The following is a 25,345-nucleotide window of genomic DNA, read 5'->3' on the forward strand; positions in this document are numbered from 1 at the left end:
GTATTTATATTTTATTTTATTGTTTTGTTAAGTTAGTGTTAAATTCAACTATTATTACAAAACGTTTTTAAATTATTTTCAAATTCATTTTCAGTTCATCGAACGCTATTTGCTAACGAATACAAATTGTCTAGTTTAATAACATTATACGTCCTTACGTACGACGTATGTTTGTGAAGAAATAACTATCTACATAACAGGGTTTTCTAGAAGCTCTCATAGCTGTGGAACACTTTATAGACTCTTTCTTGCGTGAAATGAACTTAATGTAATGGGAATTGGACTCTACAGCACCCTTATGGGACAAATCAAATTGGAATTTCCAAGGAACCTGTTTAAAAACAGGGGTTACCATAGAGTCCGGTTTCCATCATATGAAGTTCACTTCCTATAAGAAAAAGTCAAGGAAGTGTCCCACAACTATAAGAACCCCTGGAAAACCCTGTAATGGCGCGAAAGGATTTTACTTGAGCTAGGCGAGTAGCTGCGGCAATAAATTAAATATAATTAATAGTCCATACATTAAACTAAACCTACTACATAAATAGTGGAACTAGAGAAAGAAGAAAATTGCCGCAAAATTACAAATCACGTGAATAGAATAGAAATAATTGTATAAATAGTAAAACGAGGTGCTTGCGTACTACTATGTGCTTCCTTTCGTTTCATCCACTCCACCCGGCCGCATTGCGCAATGTCACCTGCCGAATGTGGTTTTCCTCGTTGCATTGCACTTCAAGCAGCCCGGCCTGCTTGAGCAGAATTATGTTTTTGAACAGTTTACACACGCCCAAACGTGAGCTGGTGCGGAAAAACTGATGCAGGTGGTGCAGTGGCACATATTGCACCCCCCGATGGCACATTTCGCGCTGCACTACGAGCACTATATCGATCAGCTGTGACGAAGCGTGAGTAAAGAGAGAAGCAAACGCGATTAGATGTGTGTGTGTATTCGCAGTGCTGCACCACCTGCATGGCATGAGCATTACGAGATGTCCACCAACGAAAACAATGAACATATCCGTGGTAGATTGATGCTCATTGCTGATACTCAATGAAAGTGCGTCATGACAAACCGAACGAGACGTGCGAGTGCTTGAATCCAACGCAATACTCTGACTGACAAGCTGAGCTTAATGCCGTCGCTAACATAATCATGACTTTTTCTGTCACCAACACTCATGACTGAAACGAAGCTCAAATCAGCTCACGTACACAACTGAGATGATCAGAGATGAGAGTCAAACAGTTGGTGGACCAATCGAAAGTTTGGTGACATTTTATGTAGTACCAAACTCTTGATCACTCACTCGGTCACGACATTTTCTGTTGGTGATAATTAAGACATTCTTGGAATATGCTTTGCGTGTGGTCCCAAACAACACAATGAGCATGCTTTTTCGCTCTGTCTACTTTACTCTGTCACCAAGCATGTGATGGTCGCACCAACTGTTCTCACCTCTGATCATCGCATTGGAGCTCGTGACGCTAACATGATTTTATTTCAGTAGGAATTTGTCATGCTTATGTCAGTGACATTTTGCAGAACTGATCACAGTAAAAAAGTCATGACATAGTCACTGACCAAGCGATGGTCACAAAAATGTCATGAAGCATGTATTAGTCACACCAAACGTTTAGAGTATCACCTCCGATTATCACAATTGACTACGTGACCCTGACATAGATTTGGTTGCAGTTAGATTTTTTATGACATTATCAGTGACATTTTGCAGCACTTTGTTAACAATGCTCTTACGTTAATAATGCTCTGCCTTGCCAACAAACGACGCAGGAGCACTTACCATTGTATCCAGTGGAGCCACCCCGTCACACGAATCGATCTCCTCCGGGATTGCCTCCAGCTCCTTTGCCTGGTTAAACAGCACCGAGCTTAGATCGATCTCCTTTTCGTTTCGAATCTGAAAGAATTTTTAAAATTAGCATTTTTTAACTATTACTGTAAAATTGCAATAATTCTTACTTCTGGTGGATTTTCGGGCCGTTGTTCGGATGATACAGCCTGCTCTTCTTCGATTTGCTTGTTCGATCGAGTGCGCTTAGTAGTCCGTTGTTCCTGGAGAGCTGTCAATGGCGGATCAGACGGAACGGCCTGTTTCCCCGTTTCCTGCGATACGGACACATTGCCCGCCTGTGCTGGAATTTTCATCACGCTCGTTTCATTGTTAGCCGCCGGCTGTCATGCGAAAGAAAGTAAATTAGTAAATTAATTGAGTAATTATATGATCCATCATACCGTGTCCCCTATGACCGTCGGCAGCTGGAAACGATCCGACGCTTCCGCCAGCTTCCCATCAATCGATTCCAGTTGATCCGGAACAACCGGTTGCAGGCTGGTGCCTACTAGATCCGATGTCATTATCGCTTCCTGCTGACTAAGTAGATGATGTGACCGATCGTTACTAATGGTGGCCTTGCCGCCCATCCGATTGTCCACCGCCAAGTTGGATGTCTCTGTTGTGCTCATCGGCGGTGGATTGCGGGATCCATCGTCCGTCGTTTGCTGGAAGCCCGAATCGATTCGTTGGTTCGTTGCTGCCTCCCGCATCACGGGCACCGCTTCGAGCAGTTCTTGCTGCTGCTTGCGTTCTGACTGCTGCTCCTGTTGCTGCTGCTTGTAAAGCTCCGCCAGCTGATTTTGCACGTCCTGTATCGTTTTGTTCCACACCGTACGGTAGGGAAAGCTAAAAATGTCGAAATTCCTCCTCGGCCGCGGCATACCCCGACCGGTACTACTTTCAAACGGTTCCAGCCGTTGCGTCAGCGTTACCTCCCGTCGGGTGCGTCTGGGGCGCGCCACCGGCACTTCCTCTCCCGATGAGCTGCTTTCCACCACCGGGATCAAAGGAGCCACAGTGCTTGGCTGCACTGCTGAAGCAGTAACTTGTTCAGATCTATTCGGAACAACTTCAGCCGCTGGTTCTTGCTGTGCCTCTTGCGCGCCCTGCGGCCCAGATTCCTGTAACTCGGGCAACGCCAGCTGTGCAACGGGCTCCGTAACCGGCAGGAAAGGTGTACTGGTTCCCAGCGGTCTCCTGAACAAAGGCGTATTCAGATCAATGTTCTGGAAGTTGTCCACCATCGGGGCGACCGCCGGCAGGGATGGAAACTGCGACAGCAACATATCCCGCGTCATCGACTGTCTCAGCGACATCGGCGGCAGCTCTTCGTCGGTGCACAGCTGCAAAAACTCCCGTGCCCCATCGGCCTCCTGGCTGCCAAAGTTATCGTCCTGGGGGAGCAGTTCCACCGCCGATGGCATCACCGTTGCAATGGCGTTGATTTCTTCCCGCAGCTGGTATGGATCGCTCGGTGCTGCTGCCGCATTGACGCCCTCGTTCGATCGGACCGGTTCCAGCGGACCTTCCATGGGGATTGGCTGAACAGCCGGTTCAACGATAGCAGGCACGGCAGGCAGTGGCGGTGGCGGAGGCGCAGGATTAACAGTTGGAGGTCCCGGGGAAACGGCCCTATTTTTGCGATATATCTTCGCCACATTCCGGTGGTAAGATTCTTGAAGCGGACACAAAGGAAAGGTAAAAAGATCACTCACTCACACACAAACACAAGGGGACATTGCCAGCGTACACTTACTTTCTTGCTGATTATAAAACTCGGCCGTCTGCACTTGCTCTCCTTCGCAGATCCGGTCTAGGACCGTGGGATTGTTCTCCGTATCGAGCAGATCGTTCAGATTGCATCTCCTGCAACGAAAAGGGGAAGTTTGGATACAGTGTCCAGTTTGCAGTTTGTGGAAAGTACTCCATTTGCTGATTTACTTTACGGTTCGATATTCATCGTCCGTTACAAGATTTGCTGCTTTAAAGTTCTCGAAGCTTGGCAAGTACTTCTTTGCAATAATTTTCGACAGCGGCTCCATCGCTTCCCACTGGCGTTGCCACTATTTTTGTTCTCTCGTTCCAAGATGGCTGGCCAAACGCGTTGACAAAACACGCACAACGGTTTTTCGAAAAACATCGCCATCGCGATATTTCATCGAAACTAGTCCGTAGGTCCACAGTGGTCGATCTACACAAAGTTATGGTCATGCAGAATATGTTTAGCATTTTTATGAAATTTATGAAATACTTCTGTTTTAGAATATTTATGATGGCATCAGTTTCATCAACAGAAAAAAATGTAAAAAGGCTTAAATAACAAAGTGTTAAATCATAAATGTGCAATCTTGATGAAAAAAATTCACAAAAGTGAGTTCAAACATGTTTTTTTTCATTCGTACTTTTTACATGAAACTTTTTATTGTAACAAAAGCAACCTATGTTTATGATTTATATTACCGTATTAATACACGATGCGCAATCTCAGATTGCGCATATATTCGTTTTATCAAAACATATGTCATTTCGCGTAGCCAACCCTGAGCTATAAACGTCATTTCCATACAATTTCAGATTGCGCCAAGATTGCGCATAAATTTTCAAGATTATATGTCCGAGATATATAAATTTTTTTTGACAGATAAATATATCAAATCGGGCCGTTTGACAGATAAATATATGCGCAATCTGAGATTGCGCATCGTCTATTGCTACGGTTATTTCTATTGTGTTATTTAAAAAAATGTACAAAAAACTAAATTTTAAAAAATTAAACGTCATTACATTCTCCTTCGAATCGCCCTTTGTGCGATGTTTACATCTGCAGCGGTAGACAGTTCCACAACAAACAACAAAACAGCGTGGTCCTACCAGAGCCGGCGTGATTCGCCTTTTGATTTGCCTTTCATTTCTAACTGTTCTAACCTACCATGCCGAAATTAGCAGAAGTAAGAACACGGACATCGCCATTTCTTTAAACAGCATTAACAAATGTCCCTGCTTTCCACCATTTCCACTAGCTCACCGGCGATGAAAACTCCGGCGAAAGTTCGCGCACATTCGTGTTCGAGGACGAGGGCCACACGCTGGGCAATGTTCTGAAAAGCATCATCTGCAAGTAGTAAGTACTGTCCGGCATTGGCCGCTTTAGTAGCAGTAAAGTGTCATTTTAAATTTCCTTTCCAGCCCTGATGTGAACTTTTGTGGCTACACCGTCCCGCATCCGGCCGAGAACAAGATGCACTTCCGGATACAGGCCGCCAAAAGTGTTCGTGCAATCGATGTGCTGCGGCGTGGGCTTGAAGATCTGGAGCGGGTGTGCGACCATACGATAGACACTTTCGAGGCTGCAGTGGCGAAGTATCACGAAAAGGAGTCGAAATAGTCTCTACTGGTTGACTTTTTAGCGGGTATCTTTAGCGGAGGAAGCGAATTGATGATTACGCGAGCAAAGTGGAACATTTATATCTGTTTATTACATATTTTACATTAAAATATAGCACCAGGGCAATCTTCCCGGTTGCTTTGTTTCGGATTTAATAAAAACCATGTAACAAAAAAAGGTTTATTCATACCACGAAGTGTTGTTTATTCACGAGAACGTCGAACTGGCGGAGGGGGTTGTACTGTATTTTCAAATTGTAAGATCGATAGTTTAGCATTTAGCTCAGTTATAATGCGCAACACATTTGTCGGGTCGCTTTAAGACTCATTGCGCTCAAATATATCGTGAAATGTTCAACTACAATTACGCAAAACACAGTCCCCTTAGTATTAGAGGAAAAAATAAAATAAAATAAACACACATTCGTTCGATAGTAAATGTTTGTGCGAATCCGTGAAATTAAGCTTCACAGTACCATCGCAATAATCAGTAAAACAAAATGCAACTGCAATAATATCAAGCAACGAATGCAGCTCAACGTACAAATTATCCATTTAATTCACACACGCACACGCACGTTCTACCCAAATCGGTGTACGAACATTTTTAAAACCATGTTGTGCCGTCACTACATACTTCATAGGGGGGTAAATGGAAAATTGAATCATTTTTCCCACCACCAGCGAAAACAAAATTCATATGAAATTATTAGAAAAATAATCTCCTATCTCTAGGATAATGACGGTGGTAATACCATCGTAGTGAAAACCATCCACCAAGCGGGTTGCCATAGACAACAGTAAAAGGTGGATGTGAGTGTTGTGTTTGTCTGTGCAAAGTAGGAAGAACAAGTACTCACGGAGCTATATAGAGAAAGGGGATCACTCGGAGATCTCTTCGCACAACCCAATGCCAACTTTAATTACCAACACCGGCTAAACAACACCTCCTCCACTCCACGCTCCAGGATCGGCTAGAGACACTTACACGCTGAAAGAGAATTGCTTCCTGCGACAGGGTGGGTGGTGGTCGGCCGGCTTGGTCGGTTGATTATCATCGATGGTGAGTGTGTGTTGGATGATGTGTCGAAAATCGTGTACAGTAATGATTTGTAGCAACAAAAACAAGGAGGCAAAAGCGAGAGCACAAGTTAGTTAGGATAGAGGGATGAGAATGGATTTGGTGCACTGAAAAAGACCCTATATAAGCCCTGAGATACTACCAATTAGAAGGGAGATGAAGAAGGGAGATAAGGACACAAACACACACAGCTGGTGATAGTAGCAGTAGTGGATGAGCTCCCCGTCGTGATACAGCGATGATTGAAGTACATTTCTCTGCCACATTTGGTGAGTTGCTGGGCGAATTGGACGTTGATTATTGCTTTCTTTTTTCGGGTTTACCGTGTCGTCTGTCTGTCTGCTTCTGCTGCTGCTGCTGCTGAGTCCATTTCGCGTGTCCTTTTGGTATTTGTACAGAGCATTCCACCCTTGCGTTCCAACGAAGGGACTCCAATAAGGTGTACGAACAACGCGTTCGAAAGGACAGTTGTGCTTAGTTAGTGTTAATGAAAGTGATACATTAAAATTAAAGTATGATGTTAACTGGTAGCATGGTACATCAAATCAATAAAAGCAGTGTAAAATATTGCACAACTGCCATAATGCGAATAAGGTCACCAAAGTTAACTTATGATTGAAAAAATAATCGAAGAAAATGCTCCATTATCCCCCGTCTTCGTTGTCCTAAACTATTCTCACATCCTAAAGTATTTACCCACCAAACAGCGTGATAAATCGTCTATCTTTACCATGCTACTGGCCTCTAGCCTCATTCCCTAAGCAAAGGAATGCCTATCTAGAAGATGATCATGGTTAGACGCTAAATTGTTAAATACCAGTACATCTCATTACGATTAAGGGATAAAAAGGGGGTGAGGGGTGGGGATTGAAATTGCGCGTACTCTGTGCTTTTGCGCCCCTATTTTTTCGATACAACCATACACTGTGTCACGATTTAATACTTCCTTTTTCCTCCATTGTTGCGGCCACCACCACCACCGACGCCTCCGTTTCCACCATAGCTGCCACGGCGGAAATTGCCGCCACCGCCGCCGCCACCACTGGGGCGTCGGCCACCACCACCACCACCACCGCCACCGCCGCCGCCATTCCGGTGCAATTTGCCAGAATATTTACCCGACGGTGGGGTGTACATTTTCTGCGACCCGGGGCTCGGTTTGCCCTGCTTGGGGCCTTTCGTATCGCCGGCCGCTTTACCATTGCCATCGAACGTGATCGGAGCGTGGCGTTTGTTGCCGGCCTTGGCCGATTCCTCCTGCTTCTGTTTCGGCTGTTGGTTTTGTTGTTGCTGGACGGTGGACAAGGGAGAGAGAGATGGTTAAAAAGGTTATTATTGAAATGTTCACATTGGTAAAAGGTGCACAGGAACGTTTCTTACCGCTTTCTTGCCTTTCGGGATAACCCAGGACAGCTGTACGACCGATTTGAAGCTTGGCGGCGAATGGAACAGATCGCGAATCAAAGTGCTGATGTTGGAGGTGGTCTTCAGGGCGGTCACTTTGATTTGATTCTCTTCCGATTTCATTTCCTCCGCCGTTTTGCCCTTGACGGCTTCCTGGAGCTTCTTGATGTATCTGAAACACGCAGGGAAGATGGTAAGAAGTTAATGCAAAATGATTCTATTGAACATTCAATAATCTCCTTTGGATGATAGCACTGTCAGGGATTAGTAGTTGAAGGTCGCTCTACTAGGTAACACGACCACACTCACCCCTGTGTACCACGCGCCAAATATTGCAGACGCGATCGGAAGTCCTTCAGCTTGGCCGGATTCTCGGGGAAGGTTAGAAAATCGACCGCCTGTTTGCCGAGCGTGTGCAGTGCGTACAGCAGACATTCGGCATGCGAAAACTGGAACGATGGTGTCTCATTTAGGTCGGCATCGAGCGGCGGCAGTGGCATGTATTCCTGAAACGTACAAAAACACGAAACAAGCGTTTATTGGCAACTCGGTAAATGCTTGTGTTTTGTTTGCGTACCAGTAAAACTTCATAAATAGCTTCCACCTTTTCGGCGGGTTTCTCCAGCGTCCCACAGAAGCCCGACATCTCCGCAAACACCTTCAGCAGGCGCAGCTGTGTCTGGTGCTGCTCATCCGCGGCACCGATCAGGCTCCATACGCTCGGTCGCAGAAACTTCTCGCACATGAACTTTACGAACTGGGTCGATTCCACCTGGGACTAGTGTAGAACGTGGATGCGTGGAAAACATTGATTGTAATTATTGAACTTTAGACGTTTTACTTCCAGCTAGCTTACCGAAAAGTATGGCATGGCTTCGGTCGCACACTGGATGAACCGTTCGACCGTTTCATCGTCGGATGCCAGCACACCGGGATCGCTTTCCAGGTCCGCCTGTTCGGCGGCGAGCGTGACCAGCTCCACGTGTCCGGGAAGCGTCTTGCTGAGCTTCGTTTGGTTCAGGATGGACATGCACAGATGAAATTCGTCCGAGCTTACGTCCTAAAGGAAAGAAGAAAAAAGGTCATTATCAATTCATTAGCCACACTTCCACCCGATAAGCGACTTACCAGTGTTATCTTTTTAACTTCAGCAATGATAAAATCTTCCACCGCCTTCGTCAGTATTTGGGGTTCAAGTTTCATGATTTTGTTGTTAATAAACTGGAAGCTGCGGAATCGCGTCGTCTCGTCGCCGCCCACGATCTGGCTGAAAATGCCAGTAAGCGTTCCAACCGCATCGAACTGAAATAGGGTCGAAAAATATCGTCAAAATTAACAATATTTCTACCAAAAACAGTCATTCCCATACCTTTGCTAAGGTTAGCAGCGACTGATGCACCTGCAGCAGCTCGGTCGAGTCTTCGGTAATGAGCAATTGGGCCAAAATGTCGCCGATTCTTGGCGTATGCTCGGTCGTTTCACGGCATAGCTGTGGCAGATCCTTGATTGCCTGGCGTCTGATCTGTAAAATCCCGAGTCGAAATGTTAAAATGCTCCTCCGAATTTGGTTACGATTTCGCTGAACATTTCTTACCTGCGTGTCCTCATCCTCGCACAGGTCTAGCTGACTCTCGATGGCAAGCTCAGCCAGCCCGGGAAAATGCTTGAAGAACTTCCCAATGAACTGGGACGCGAGACGCTTCTCCTTCGCGGAGCCCTTTACCGCATCCAAAATTTCCTTGTATTCCGCTTCGTGCTGAGGCAAAAAAACACAACAATCAAACCGATTTAACCACAAGTGTAAACAACCTTTTCCCGGCACCATTAGCAGAGCGGGTGAAAAAAAAATGACGGAAGCACAACCAACCTCGCCGATCTTCTCCTTGGCGTCACTCAAGATTTCATAGTTTTTGTACAACTTTTCTATTCGATCACCGGTGTTATCCATGGTGCGGTCGCTTTTGCTGCCTCTGTCGTATGAAGAATTCACCAAACTTTACTGAAAATATCAGTAAAAACTCGGAAAAACGCACAAATATTCACTGGTATGAAGTTGAAAGCAAATTTCTGTAATGTGTAGGCAAACGTGAGTGTGTGCGTGTTGGTTTGATGTTGGGATTGACAAGTGGTCAAAATTATCATGTCGATAGAATCCCATAGTTCGTGACGAGCGTTTACATCACAGTACTTGAAGAGTTTGGTATATTTTGACCATTTGGTTAGAATGTTCGCCCACTGGTGCACACAGTTTCCGAGTTGAACAACGTTTTCGAAAATGCAATTTAAAAAAGCGGTTAATAAAGATTTTTGGAATGTTATATGCGAAAGCAAGAAGAATTGTCGATTGCTTGCTGTCGCAGAATGGACATAACCCTAGGGATGGGTTCTGGGCAGCGCAGCCATGGTTCCATTTTGTTTCCGACTAGACAGGTTCTCGTTTCGCCACTTAAGAATCGGAATCGTCCGAAATCATTCGGATTCGTTTGGAATCGTTCGGAATCGTCGGGAACCATCGGGTTCATACGGATTAAAATGTTTAAAATCGTTCAAAAACATCAGGAAACATCAGACACCATTGTAATCGTTGTTTTGAACGTCCAGAATTGACCGTCACCTGCTGGATCCGTTCGAATCGTGCGGAATCGTCTGGAGTCGTTCGTAATCGTTTATAATAGTTCAGATTCTTCATAATCATTGAATTTTCGGCAACCGTTGGAATTGTATGAACTGTTAGAAGTGTTAAAATTGTTCAGAATTGTTGCAATTATCCGAAACAGTCGAACTATCCTGAACTATACTGAGCCGTTGGAACTGTTGGAGTAGTCTACAATCGATCGATTCTTTGGGAGTATTCCCAATGGTTCTATATGTTCTTTTACCTACCGATCCGATCTGGAATTATCATCACATTATTCCCAATGCTCAATTTTATATCACATGATTCTTAGATTTAAATAAACTTTAATAATATGCACTTCTACGCCATTTTTCCAACTCCGCAACTTAGCTGTATTAGAAATGTAACAATCTCTTATTCATAGTTTCAACAACAATCTCTTCTTTGGACAAATTAAAGTCACGCAGTTAACGCAAAATAAATAAATTTCATTATTTTATTAGTTTATTATTTATGTTTTTTTGTCAAAAACTATATCCTTTTTAATTTACTTTGAATGGAAATTAACTATAACAAAATCTTTTTTTTAAGGTAAAAATAAGCAGTATTTTAAAATAATGAGCGTTACAACGAGCGTTACGGGACAGCTGATCCATTTTCAAGATGGCTGTCAGAGCAGAAGCAGTGTCGGATTAAGCCGAACGAAGGCTCTTAGTGATCACACGAAAGTATGCTTTGTTAAATTGTCCAATGGAAGGTTGTTGGAAGGATTCTCAACCAGAGAAAGATAGTTCATTCAATGAAGAGCGGGTATTGGTTCCTTTTTTCGAGGCCCTTGAAATGCGCAGGGCCAGGGGCGAATGAAGTACTACGCAAATTAAACGGCCGTGTGGAGCCACGAGGTTTTGAGGAAATCCACCACCCACTCACGCGTAAAATTGATTCTCAATCCTTCTCTAGTTTATAATTTACCATACAACTTCACGCTCGACACTTCAGAAAGGCCTACATTCTTGTGACCGCGTAGCGCCTCCAGTCGTTTTAATCTTCCAAATGCGCAGTGCTCAGTAGCGATTAGTGATTGCAACTTCAATTGTGTTGTCCTTTTTCTCTGAATATTTTAGAACAAATTGATTATTGGCCTTTAAACTTTGTGTAGCGACGGCGAACGGATCTGTGGGCCACGCAAAGGATGCAGCCTTGTGAATCAAACCCGCTCGAGCAAAAGGCGAAGGCGCTTCTCTTAATTGCAAAATCCGAATGGTTTGGTTTATTCAAATTCATTGCCTTTTTTACCCCCGGAAGCCCCCCACAATTGTAGGGTGTTAATGTATCCTTTCCGAGGATAAATAGTACAAAAGTGTACGTATACGTGAGTGTCGCGTGTTAGTATTAGTTTCGCATATTTATTTCGCTTTACACGCAGTGCGTACCCGGTTTCCAGTGTAAGGTAATCGCGTACTTCGCGAATTTACAAAGTTTGCCACAATCAGAAATGAATCAATAATTACGAGCGTAACACCCTGATATAGGGGCGGTCCCGTGGTACAGATGTCAACTCAAACGACTCAATAACATGCCCGTCATGGGTTTAAGCCTAGAATGGACCGTCCCCCCGTAGCAAGGATTGATTATCCGGCTGCGTGGTAATGAATTAAGTCTCTAAAGCCTGTATAGGCCGGCATGTCCGCATTGGACATTACGTCAAATAGAAGAAGAAGAATACCCTACTTCATTACATTTTATAGGTAATTAAATTAGGTACTTGTATCGTTCTGATGGTGGAGAAAATCATGCGAAATGCCATTAATTCTACCATCAATTTTAATGTACACGTATGGCTAGTTACATTTTGGCATATGGAAGTCTTATAGTGTCGGTGATACTACTTCTCCTTAGTCCTTGTAGGTCGTCCGGTGTCATACAGATGGCATGGATATTTTGACACGGAACTGTAGTGAAATCGTTGTATAGCTGATATAACTCGTCATTATAGCTGCTCTTACGTACTTTTTCGGCACTTTTTTGTTATTATTAAACCCAAAAATTGCAATCAAAGTGGCATGAGGATGCCGGAGTCATTCCCCACCAAGAAGGTATTCTACAGCGATCCCCAGTTCGGCATAAGGCACAGGGGAGCACAGCGAACTCGATGGCTGGACCAGGTGAAGCGAGACCTGTCGGAAATCGGGTAGTCGGATGGGATGGGAGGCTGCAACCAGGGACGGAGCTAAAAATTAGCTAAACATTAACTCTACTGTGTTATCCTGCTGTTACTTATACCAGCTTGGTAGTCACTGAACGCACTCAGATTCTTACGATCTCGATATCTTCGCAGACCGTTAGGTTATACAAAGATCCCCCTCTCATCCTTGCGGTGATGAAACCCCGCGCATTCAATACAAAACACCACAAACGACCGTTCTGTATTATCTTAACTAGTCACAATCTAAAAAAACATATTTTTTCTTTGTGGCTTTGGCACACACACACTGGAGGAAAAGCGAGCCGATGTGAAAATGAACCGACGAGATTGCACTTAACTTTCCTTTTCCACATGCAATTTCACTAAGAAACACTAGCCAAATTGTGAACGGTGCGGTTTGTGTGAAAGTTTTTCTCTCTCAACCTAAAACCCAAATAACTTTCCACCCCTGCGGAGCTTCGCCCAAGTCACAAGTGATTTCCCTCACAGCGCCGTACCGCTTAACTTCATCGCGCGGCCGTAGTTTTCTCCCAAACGCAACTGCGGGCACTAATATGTAGCTCTCCCTGTCCTCTCCCCTCCCGACCTGCCTGGCGGACTTGATTCATATAAAAAAGTGGACGAAAATTTTATGCCTTTATTTTTATTCCTATATTAATTTACTATCGTACCGCGGCGAGCAGCAATGGTGGGACGAGGGCGGGCGGTGCACTAGAAAAGCTAACCGGCTCGAGTCGTAGATTGCCGGCCATACGTCTAATGAGGCGGGTGCATGAGGTGGCCGTGCCGCGTGCGCGTAGCAGTGAGTGGAGGAAGATACTACGGAGATATTATCGCGCTATTAGCACCGGTTTTCGACCATTTGCCAGACTCATCAAAACAATAATCATTAGAATAATGTCGATGGTTATTGCGCGTATTTGTTGATTAATTTGATTTTTACACTTGCGGAGCCGTCTTGTGGGCGTTGTAGGCAGTCTGAGAGTGGGCAGTGAGCATTGCCGCTTTTTGCTCGTTTGAATCGCATTGGATTGGTGGGTAAGAAAGTAAACAATCTTTATATCAAGTAGATTAAAAAAACCACTTAAACGAACGTCACCTTGCTTCTTCAAATGCATACGCCTAATCCTCTTTTTGTGCAGTCAAAATGTGCACAAGAACATTGGGCTTTACAATTGCACACGCAAGGGACGCGCATGTCGACACCGAAGCGCGCAATAAACCTACGCAAAGAAAGCACCCAAGAATCCGTCACGATGACGACGGTACACGACAGGTGATTATAAAACCATCAAAATCAAAACACCACTTCAAATGCAGCGCACACTGTGTTGCACACCCGCCCAGTGCCCACCATGCTGATAATTCCACTTCTCGACGAGCGATCGCAGTCACCTCGGCGTGTACGTGTGTCTGTCTTGCGCATTACCGTCACGCGTTGAAGCTCTCCCAAGGGATGATTGTCGATTTTGAGCCAGTTGTGAAGGAGAATTTATGATCCTTCTTCCAGAACACCCCCCTTTGGGACGGTGTCACCACACGACAACGGTGACAACGGCCGGTACACTGCACGGCCGAAATCAAACCAACCCATTGCGCACCGTCCAACCAGGCGGCATGTTTGTTCAACCATACGCCGCAGCGACTGTAGTGCGTCCCGGTTCTAAGCCATGCGTAGGCACTGCAACACTGCTTCTTGGTTGTTGCTTTTTGTACGCAAATAAAACCTAGAGCCCTTGGCACACAAAACCGATGAGCAAACACAAAGGTTAACTACTATCAGCGCGTATAGGCGATGCGGCTTGTTATTAGACGTGACGGATTGGGGGAGGCACAAAAAAATATGAACGAACGAACAAACATGGACGAATATGGAGCGATGCATCCATGCTCAATTCTTGTCACATTGACCTACACTGGATTTCAGCTTGATGTTGCTAGAGCGCCCTTTAATTTAGGCTGCAGAATGAGGTTTTGCTTATCTAATGTATGTTTTTTTTTTCTATAAGAATGGAACAAGGATAGAAGAGAGCCTAAGGAAACCAGTCATGCCGTTTTCGTTTAAAAAAATCATTGATGTATGAATTTTTATTTTGGGATAATTATTTATTTGGTAAAGAGCATGAAAAAAACTAATAATTAACCATGGTTATCCTCTATTATTGATTTTTCTGCGTTGAGATTAATTAACGCTTGCAAACATATAAACTAAGGAATTCAGAGACCCATTTAGCTAACAATCTCTGTACTGCGCTATTGTTCGTCCTACTATTGAATAGGCTTGTGTCATATAGTTCCCCGAGCAACAATAGAGGATAGATACGATTGGAGCTATTCAAATATTACACGTATACTAATTTATCGCCATGGTCTCATAGTGTCTCCTGTCCTTCTTATTGAGCTAGGTGTTCACTATTTGGTCTAGAATCTTTAGAACATAGACGTGAAACTTATCAATGTCTCTTCTTATATAAGTGACTTTGTGATTCCATTAATGCACTCTCTTTGCTAAATTATATTAATTTCATTGCACCTTCTAAGCCACTTAGGCCCAGACCATTATTAGTTGCTGGCTTCTCTTCCACAGTGTTCAGCTATAAGCAGAGGCGGATTTATCCTTCTCAGGGCCCTAAGCGGGGGATAGAATTGGGGCCCCTAGTTTCCTTAAAAGTCCAGAAAATTATATCGCATTTTTATGAATATCTCGTTACGAATACCAAATATATCATCCTGATTTCGTTAGGGATTAATTTTCTTCTGTCGTTTTTTATGGCAGTTAGCTAATTATTTTAATAGCATCTATAGTCTTCGTGTAATCAAGCTAACATATTTTGCATATTTTTAGGATGTGCATCATCGTTGTTTCCGGTATTGCAAACATCAAAACTATATTAAATACTAGCTATACTAGTGTTACTAGTGTTTAGAGTAAAGAAGCATTTCATTCTCTGTAGTAGTTTTTCAACACAAGTACGCATTAGATCGTTTTTCCAAGCTAAGAGTCTTTTATATTGAAATGAATCAATCAACGATGAAATGATAAACTGTAGTTATTAAAACTCCAGACTTTCCGAATTTCAGTACAGGTCTAGGCATATCTTGATAAAGATATATCTGGAAAACCTGACAAAAAATCTGAATTTTACTTATTTATACTTTTGTATTTTTAGAGCAGAGTTTGCAATACATTTGTTTGCTTATTCATGTACATGAGCAGTGAAAGTCACTATACAAAGCTTGTGTGACTTCCTGTTTCACAGATGCATAAAACATGTGCCTGAAATTCAAGCGTCCGACAATGATTATCCTGCACTTGCGTATTTGTAGTATTTTCGTCCTTGCAATCGAGATCGTTTAGGAAGTTCTTAAAAAATATAAATTAATCGTCCCAGGAGCTTTTTCATGACTTATTATCAGGAGAGGATTTATTGTTTTTAATATGGAAGAGTGCAAAAGTAAGTAAAATTTTGTTTTGGCCTTTAAAAATTATCTCCAAAGTTCGTAACAACTTTTAATTGCTATAAACGTTATCAACACATTCCACACACTTACTTGTAAGAATGTACTACTTTGAGAATGATTTAGTTTTCCGTTCGTGTGTGCATTATTAACAAAAAATCAATCGCTTATAAAAGTGATCTAAAATATGAAAGTTTAGCTCGGGGCCCCCTTCAGGCCGGGGCCCCCCGCGGCCGCTCAGTCCGCTTAAAGGAAAATCCGCCACTGGCTATAAGGACTAACTGTCCTCGATGGTTAGATTCTATAACGTTTTATACAATAGGGTAGATTTTAATATTGACATTAAAGAATTAAAGAGCATGTTACGTTGCACCTTTTGACCAGCATTAATTAGTTTCTAACAGGATAGGAATAAGAAATTCGTTTTAAGTGTGGTTATGTAGGCTCGTTGAAGCCAGATGACTTAATTAAATAAATAAGAAATACGAAATAGCGAATTATTTCATTTTTCTTTGGATTCTGCGATATTTTATTAAAAAAAACGACAACATTCTGAGCATCCTTAGGATATGTAGCCGAAATATTAGCCAAGACCGTTGGAAAGGGATCTTTTCCATCGACTTTCCCTTTTTTGGTTCCCTTAAAAACTCTGCCAAAAATTGGAGGGACGTTTGGTGGATTGGTATTCTTCGATTCTACGGGTTCCATCTTTGTGAGTTGTATTTGGACCTTCCGAGAGTATATAGAGACTAAAAGATCGCCAAATCCTCTAGGAAGGAATAGTGGCTTTGACATTATCACTAATCGCAAGTACCTTCTTCGAGGTGCATTTGGTGCTGATCTTAAACAATAGCTATCGCTTACTTTGTGGAGAAGATGAAGTACGTTTTTCCCTACCATTCATCTATTGCCCTTACCATCCATCTATTGACCAAATGATTAAGATTTGCAAAAAATATACATTATTGTCTCGACTCCTGTTCTAGCAGCTTCAAATAAATAAAAAAATGGTGTGGAAAATAAAGACAAAGAGCTAAAATCTGTTTAAAAAAATACATGTAAACTGATACTTAAAGTTCTATTTAAAAAAAAATAACTATATAATGCTTCAAATAGCCTGTAGGAAGCCATCTGCAGCTAACGAGTCGTGCTTTGCCGAAAAACTGGTATAAACTGTTCGTTCATATCGGTCAAAAATGTATAAAAATTAAACATTGATTTACTTAATAAATCCAGAGTTTCTCTCTGGTAATAATCTTTTGGCATCTCAATCACAACCTTACAAAGCCATTAATTACAACTGCTTTTCTAAACAATATTTCCTTTTCTGCGCTTACACTCGATCATTCTTATTGCCTTCTGTTGATCTAGCTTAGTCACATGCAGTGGCGGATTAACACTGGACTGCAGGCCCTACGCGAGCACACGAATGTAGATCTTTCTGATGTGTCGAGAGAGAAGTTGCATGAAGAATTTTAAACCAGAGAAGGATTGAGAGAAGGAAACTTACTAGTAAGCGGAGAGTACGTTGTTATTCTCTGGGCCATTTGAGACGTTGAAGCCCCACACGGCCGCTTATGTTGCGTACTGCTTAATCCGTCCCTGGTCACATGGCTTACTTCTAGAAAAGCTTAAAAATGGCTGCCTTCAAATGGGAGATAAAATAATACGAAATAAGTCATAAAATAGCACGATACAATCAGCCTGCCCAGCGCCATTTTAACTTCCTGACAGCTGACAATGGACAATGGAAAAATATCCTTCACAAAATTCTTCCTAAGCGCACCTTTTACGCAACCTGTACGTGAAGAAAGCGACCGACAGGTTCCATTTTGACCATGGTGCATCGAACGCTAACCGATTGATCGTAAAAGCCGTCTTTTAAAAGAACGTACCCTATCTTTCCATTTGCCCTTTTCATCGATGCCCCAGCTTAGTGGTAGGATCGAACGTGGAAAAGGAAATTTCTCGTTAATTGGACCAACGATCCGGAGTGGCATGTCCGCTTCGAGAAAGCGGCTAAAAGAACTTTTAAGATAGAAGTGAGAAGGAACAAAAACGATCTCCAGCATAAGAATGTGTTCTGCTCATCACATCTTGTGCGTGTATGTGTATGTGTTTGTGTCATGGGAAAGCGAACTGTTCCCAAAAACCTCGGGGGTTAGCTTCTGTTGGGCCGGTTACAGCTGGCTCAATTATCGATCCACACACCGTCTCAGCGTCGTGTATCGCAACGGCAACGGTCATAAATTCCAACGGAATACATATCTTCGTATTTTATTAATTGTACCGCCTGCTGGTAGGAAGTCTTTTGCTGTCTTTATTAACGAAGGATCACAAAATGAACGATGCTTTGCTGGATCTTCCCAAGATCAAACAGCATTGCCATATTGATAAATGCACTTGTTAGTTGTCTTGCAATTTTGTCATTGTAAAGTTGTTTTTGAACGATTCAGAATTTATAGTGCACTATCAACAAGTTAAAAGTGTTTTCTGAACGCTCTAAACCCAAAGTTTATAAGCATCAAACCGAAACGCTTCCAATGGATGAAGGGCAAGTGACCGATCATCGCTGTAGAACCACGTCCACATTAACGTCCTGCACATTGCAATGGCGTTCTAGGAACCATTCCAAATTGGAGCGAGTTGTAAATTACTCTAGGAAAAGTTTTATATCTTTCCCGCTTCCCTCCTATCCTACTGCTAGCACGATGCTTCCTTGAATGGTTGTCCGCTTCCCGACACTACAAGTGAATTTGGTTGTTTTGGTCAGTTTCATTTGGAACCATTTCAAACGTCACGATCTCGCTGGACGCTATCGGACCATCGGACCGACCGACCGACCTCTTGCCGTTTCATCGAAAAACATAAAAGATGCCATCAACAATTTAATGAAATGCGGATTCTCTAGGAGCCTGTACACATTTTTGTTCCTTCTATATATTTTTTTTCGTCTATGCTACACAAACTAAAGCGGCAACGGCAGTTAGTAGAGCTTGAGGAAGGAATACAGAGGAATACAGCTAGCCCGACCATTCCCGGATTCATGGAAGCGATCGATCAGGAGGTGCGGGAGGTGCCATAAAATGGAAGTCTTCAATAAGCACATCGTGTCTTGGAGAAGAGGTTGAAAAAGAAACACCTAAAAAGAAGGGGAAGAAGTGTCCAAAGCAACTCTCCCGTTTTTTATGTCTTCATTTGCTACGGAATAGGGACAACCGTCCGAGCAGCAGACCAATCAACATTTGCCGTTTTCAGCCATGCTTTTGATCTTTTTTTTTGCCTTTTTCATACTAGATTAATTCTGCCATACGATCAGATCCGTTTGATCCGACAAAACTCCAGCCCCACCGATCGAGGTTCATTTGTTCGGAGGCCCGATTTACCCGCCAGGCGATCGAAATGGGGGTTACGGGTGTGTGCTCGACCGATTGGTGTCTTAATTAACTCGAACTCCGTTTTGGCGTTTCATTCGCTGCGATATGTCTGGTCGCGGTGGCCCCGATTGGCTTAATCAGGGTACGGTTGAGCGAAGATCAACAAATGATCAAAATATAAGAGATAGGACACCGTCGGTCCGTTGGATGAAAGTGCTAGTATTGTTTGATATTTTTTATTGAAATAGCATTTATTTTTTTATAAAATATGAAAAAAGATAAAAGTATAATAAAAGTAGAGACAAAAGTTTCCATTAAAAGTTGGGAATAACAGGAATAATTGCAGAGAGAAATTATGACGTTATTATTGACACAATATTGTAAACTTTGTCCTTTTTGTGAAAAAACAGAAACATTATTAATAAGGCCAGAATTAAATACATTCATTTCTACAAAACGTTTGAAGATAATAAGTCTATTTAAAAATGAAATAATAAAAAATAACAAAATACACCAGGAAGCTGATATAATCATTGATAGGTTAATTAGTACATAAGTTGACACTTTGTTTCATACAATTCTTACACAAATACATACATTGCTTACGCAAATAATACCTATCTAACAGTTAGAATAAAATATTTAACAGCAAAATGGGTCCTATTGATGCGTAACTAGCTTTTTATTTATTGCTTATAGTTTTGTGCATTTTATTTTCATTTTATGCTCATTTTACGAAAGTGAACTGGCAAGTTGAACTCATGATGTAACAACTTTTTGATATACACGCTTGCGAATATAAATTGAGGATTTATTATTTACAGGTATTCCCCGAGGTATACGCTATTAATGCGGCCGGAGGCAATAGCGAATCTCGAATATTAGCGTAAGTCGAATTTCGAGGTTGTCAGTCAAATTATAGCTTATTTTCGTAAAATTTTGCTCGAAATGGTAGGTTTTAGCCACTAATTATTAGTTATTTAATCTGTTTTAAACTAAAAATTATAATTGTGTACCTTTTAAAATGTTTTTTTTTTTAATTCAATAAAGAGGGAATTTATATTCCATTTGACATTTGATGTGTCAAATCAGTACAATTTGCTCAAAGAACTGTCAAATTTAGAAAGTTGCGAAATCGCTTTTATCGAGTATGACGTATATCGGGGAATACCTGTAGTAGTTGTATACGTTGATTTGAACATAATGTTTGCCTTTTAAGCTGAACATAAGTTAGGGTATTGGTAATTACTTCGGGTTCTATCTAGTGTTTCCTCATTATTCCTAAAAGTTAATGTAAGCTGGTCGATTATGAAGTTCAAGTTACCTTAAAAGCATTTAAAAAACAAACAAGTAAAAACTAGTTAGTGCTATCCTGATTGCTTCACCTAATTGCTATTTAGTCATTATTTCAGTTAATTTCAACATAAGATACGACGCGCAGTATGATTAATATCCGTAAAATATTATTATCAAATATTATCAAATTTGCTGCCGCCTCTAAAATGCACGATCATTAAGCGTATTAGCTAACTATTGTGTTCTGAACTGAAGTTATTACTTGCTAAATGACAATTTAGTGATAGAAGATCGCCAAAGTGACTTACGACGATCAGACGCATAATTAATCTGCATCTAAGTAACTTTATCTTAGAAAATTACTGACAAAAATCGGCGATCATTGTCGTTGAAATAAAATGGCTATAATTTTTCATACGTTAATACAACGATTACCATTTGCACAAAACGTTTGACAACGTAACACCGATTAGCAACGCTTATTTTCTATCAATAAATCACACTTGTCGTTAAAATAAATGGAATATTTACACCTATATGGTGGACAGTGAAGCTTTACCTCACCAATAACAGATTAATTACCCCTTTTTTACAACCTCCCACCTAGGGTCTCCCCAAAGAGTCGAAGCTTTTAAGAAGATATCGACCCGACCCGTACACAACGACGTCTGTCAATCTAAGTAGCCAAAGAGTATTTAAAATTTCCGTTTGCTTGATGGTTATTTCCCGATGTAAAAACTGCACTACACAAATGATTATATGACTATATCGTGCTCATAAAAGAATCTATCACACCTAGTCTAACCGATGGCTCTACATTGCCCTGGTGGAACCAGCTCCCCCGTTTGGGTGATTCACACAGGATATGGGACGCTTTTGGTGCTCTCAAGTCATATGTTTTGAATTTCGGGCTGAACTGTGTCATTGCCAGCAATCGCTTTTAGCAGTATTATCACCCCAACAAGTTGCACCAGCAGTCCGCAAAGTGATGGAATCGGGCAGGTGGAGCTATCTTAGCGAGTGCCAACGATTCAGAAGGTGTTGTATCGATAGTTTCGTTCTCCGGAAGTCATTTGAGTAGCATAGTAGCTCAGTTTACGCATTTATGGACTGTCTGGCGCGGCAAGGGTGTTAGGGCGTATAAATAATACAACTCACACTCACACAGCCTCTCGCACACTCGTTTGATACTCCACCCCCCCTCCCCCCTCCTCCACCCCTTGAACGGGATGGCAAGAGTTGTTATTGTTATTATTGTGCACCGCAGTGGCAACAAAACTAAACCTTATAAACCTGGCATAAATTCACGAAACCAATTCCACCTCAACACATGTTCCGGCTAAGAGGCAGTGAAGTACTAAATTAGACATTGAACGAAAATAACCATTCGATGTGGGTTTTTTTTTTCTTTTTGTACGCCCGTGTTGAGGGAAATGTTTGCCCAGGTGGAGGGTATAGCATATTACCCAGCGCAGGCAGGATTGGTGATGGATACGATCGGATAGTTTATAATATGCATGTTAGTGTGGATTGTGTGTGGATATTGCGGCCATTAGAGTTGGAACAGTCCTCTTTACCGCTGTTTTTTTCTGAGGCCTGCGAAGAATGTTTTTTTGTTTTACTTGATCAAGGAGGGGAAAAGCAACAGGGGAAACAAATACGAACAAAAAAAACTAACCATTCGCACACACTAAAAAGCTTAGGAACTAATTGTTATATGATCATTTGTTTATATTCTCTTCTGCTGCCCAGTTTCCCTTTCAGCGACGACGATACAGACAGCAGCGAGAACGGCGTCTGGCATGATGAATGAATTGATTCGAGGGTATGGTGTGCTTTTTTCTTAATTTCATTCTTGAAATGAAATGCTAATTTTTCATTAGAAAAGGCTAAAAAAAAAGGATTTACGCTTTTTGTTTTGTTCCATTCATATGACATAAAGATGGATGGGGTTTTTTATTAGGTTCAAATAAAATAAATAATTCAGAAGCCAGAGATTGAATGGTAAAAGGTAAGGGTCTAATAACACTTATTTAAAGCATTCGGGATACTGTTTTATACGACCTTGCTCTACTTTTCCCCTTCTATATTTTAATGGTAATATATTTCAACCCACCATAACGCATTGTAACGCTAATTGAACGATAAAAGCTTTTTATAAAGTAACATAATATTATTTTCAAAAGGAAGTAAACTAATACAATACATACAATACAAAGATTAACGCAAAAAAGCTTAACACATTAGAATGCAACAATACTCTATCGGGTTTTAAAGAATTCTCCCAAAATGTCTAAAATTCCTAAAATGGTTCCCCATTTCGCTCGGAGCGACAGAAAAATGCAGTTTCTATGGTACACCATTTGAGCATAAAAGTTGCAAAAAATACTGTGGAAGACGCAAAAAAAGCTGTCAAAATGGAAAACAAATTTTTGGAAACCCCCTGTTCAAAAACAAAACAAAAAAAACCAAAAGGAACAGTAAAATGCCGCTTTTATGGCGGGGGCAATTCCGGTCGGCCGGTCAACTCGCCGTACTCATCAGGCCTGTTTACCGTCATCAGCCCGACTATATGCCCGTGCAACCCGTAACGGGTCACCCAACCGTTGGTCCCCTCGTTCGAGGTCTGTGCGTTTGTGTGTGTGCATCGCAAAAGGTTACGCTCCAACCCGTCCTCGTCCTTCGTTCTGCACGAACGGAAAACGTGCACACCATATCGCCATCTTTTGATGGACGCGGTGGAAAACAAAACACACACAAAAAAGTAACAACGGAAAGCCGACTTTTTGAACCATAAAATAGAAAAAAAATCCAACTTTTTAAAACTGTTCAACATGACGATATTTTGATCATGTGGCATTTTTGTTGTTGTATGAGTCCTTCTATAGAACCTTCGCTGTTCACACACACACGCTTGTGACAACTTACTACCAAACTGATGATTTTCCCCTTTTTCTGTAGACTACAACCAACTGACAATAACGAAGCTGGGATGAATAAGGAAAAGGATGCTAGGAAAAACATGGCTTCCGTCATTACTCATATGAATGCTCTGTGCTGCCAACGTCATTTAGCATACGCTTCGAATGTTCTTTGATGATAGTTAAAAGATGGTATATGTTTATACCAAAGTTCAATGAAATAAGAATGTTTCTTAGTACGATTAGTCATGGATTGGACTCGGCACAAATCAATTCAATTTTAAATAAACAATAATGAAATGCCGTACGGCCTGTTAGTTTTTAACTAAGCAGGGTATTTTTCGATGGGTACGACATGGAGTTCCCTGCGGGAATATTGACTCACGGGTTATAATTTAAAAATTAAAAAAAGCGACCATAAGCACGCAACACTGTGTCGTGTGATCGTTGCTAAGATCGCAAATTAAATACATAGGATATGACCTATAACGTCTGGGCTTGAGCATTTTGAACCAACTGCACTTTTCTATATCAGTATTCATGGGATTAAGGGGCGATTGCGTTACACTGAATAGTCATTGAAAGGTAAATCGGTCAGTTTTTATAAGCCAATTAATTAAGAGAGCGGGTAATAGTGGAACGAAAGTAGTACTGAAAACAATAAATTAAATTAAATCTGTTATGTTCACAATTGCTGTCAGTTTATGTAAACATAATATTCTTTTCATATGCTACACATAATTTAAACCAATACTTAATTATCCATTTAAACCGATATCATTTAAAAATATTGAAATGTGATCGTGCAAAACGTTTACCAACGTTTGTGATAAATTCGTTTCTCATCGCATGGTAAAAAGAAAGATTTGGTAATTACAGTCCGAACTCACTGGTTGAACTTGGATTGCATGCCATCTACAGTGGGAATCCAATAGTTGAACGCTTTTTAGTTGGCATGCTTTTTAATCGAACGCTTGATAGTTGGCTGACAGTTAAATTAAAAAGCATGCGTTTGTATCAAAAACCCGGTTTTTGAAAATTTCACAAAAATCTCATCACAAATAAATCATAAATCATTAAAAAAATATTTGTATGGAAAAACGATCTTTCCAGTAGAAAGTGTGTGTACATTATTCAAGCTGTGATGAAATTCTAGAATGATTTTGATCCAAACAAAACAAAAAATCAACGAACGAAATGGTGTATATGTATTATAAAAAGTTTAATATTTTAAAACAAATAATATTTTTAAATAATAAAATTATAGTAGAGTAACTTCTACAATTGTTGAATATATTTTTAAATTAAGTTATTCAAGCCCAAATCATAAAGATCAGAAAATTGTACTCGTCTATAAATATATATTCCGTATGGTTTAACACGTTGTCTGCCACCATACATGCCCACTGAACTGCCCCGTCAGGCCAGGGAATCACTCTTTGAAACGAATGCATTTGCTTTTGCATTTTTTCTCTTTTAAATCAAATTCACCAATTCTCTTTGTTGTCTCAGTCGCTTCATAATGTCGTTTGTTGGGCTAATTCCATGGAATTTCATTCTTGGAACCCCCCCCCCTCCCCTCCCTTCCCTTCCCTTTCTTTACCTCTCGCAAAAGTCGGTTACATTCCGACTCCAACGCTTTGCAACGCTTTGGTACGCGCATGCAAACGATGCTACAACAATGACAGGCAAAGCATGTGCCGATGAAAGGCACGTGAAACAGTGAAAAGATCGTTTACGT

The 25,345-nt window shown here is 41.5% G+C and overlaps 3 protein-coding genes across 3 annotated transcripts; 1 reads left to right on the forward strand and 2 right to left on the reverse strand.

Moving 5' to 3' along the window:
* Window positions 1-54: 54 nt before the first annotated feature.
* Window positions 55-3,960, reverse strand: LOC120955950 (uncharacterized). The gene is made up of 6 exons (XM_040377220.2): window positions 3,801-3,960; window positions 3,616-3,725; window positions 2,258-3,534; window positions 1,985-2,197; window positions 1,806-1,922; window positions 55-896 (listed from the first exon to the last, which is right to left on the reverse strand). Exons 1-6 carry the CDS (start codon window positions 3,899-3,901, stop codon window positions 666-668), a joined length of 2,049 nt encoding a protein of 682 aa, XP_040233154.2. The 5' UTR covers window positions 3,902-3,960; the 3' UTR covers window positions 55-665.
* Window positions 3,961-4,685: 725 nt separating this feature from the next.
* Window positions 4,686-5,433, forward strand: LOC120956834 (probable DNA-directed RNA polymerases I and III subunit RPAC2). The gene is made up of 3 exons (XM_040378595.2): window positions 4,686-4,807; window positions 4,880-4,980; window positions 5,046-5,433. Exons 1-3 carry the CDS (start codon window positions 4,790-4,792, stop codon window positions 5,242-5,244), a joined length of 318 nt encoding a protein of 105 aa, XP_040234529.1. The 5' UTR covers window positions 4,686-4,789; the 3' UTR covers window positions 5,245-5,433.
* Window positions 5,424-9,848, reverse strand: LOC120956832 (apoptosis inhibitor 5 homolog). Its single transcript, XM_040378594.2, has 9 exons — window positions 9,596-9,848; window positions 9,323-9,484; window positions 9,098-9,250; window positions 8,857-9,030; window positions 8,585-8,788; window positions 8,306-8,506; window positions 8,038-8,234; window positions 7,705-7,900; window positions 5,424-7,614 (listed from the first exon to the last, which is right to left on the reverse strand). The coding sequence occupies exons 1-9, from the start codon at window positions 9,674-9,676 to the stop codon at window positions 7,261-7,263; spliced, it is 1,722 nt and encodes a 573-aa protein (XP_040234528.2). The 5' UTR covers window positions 9,677-9,848; the 3' UTR covers window positions 5,424-7,260.
* Window positions 9,849-25,345: the final 15,497 nt, after the last annotated feature.

The sequence above is a fragment of the Anopheles coluzzii genome, chromosome 3 (assembly GCF_943734685.1).
Source record: "Anopheles coluzzii chromosome 3, AcolN3, whole genome shotgun sequence".
NCBI lineage: Eukaryota > Metazoa > Arthropoda > Insecta > Diptera > Culicidae > Anopheles > Anopheles coluzzii.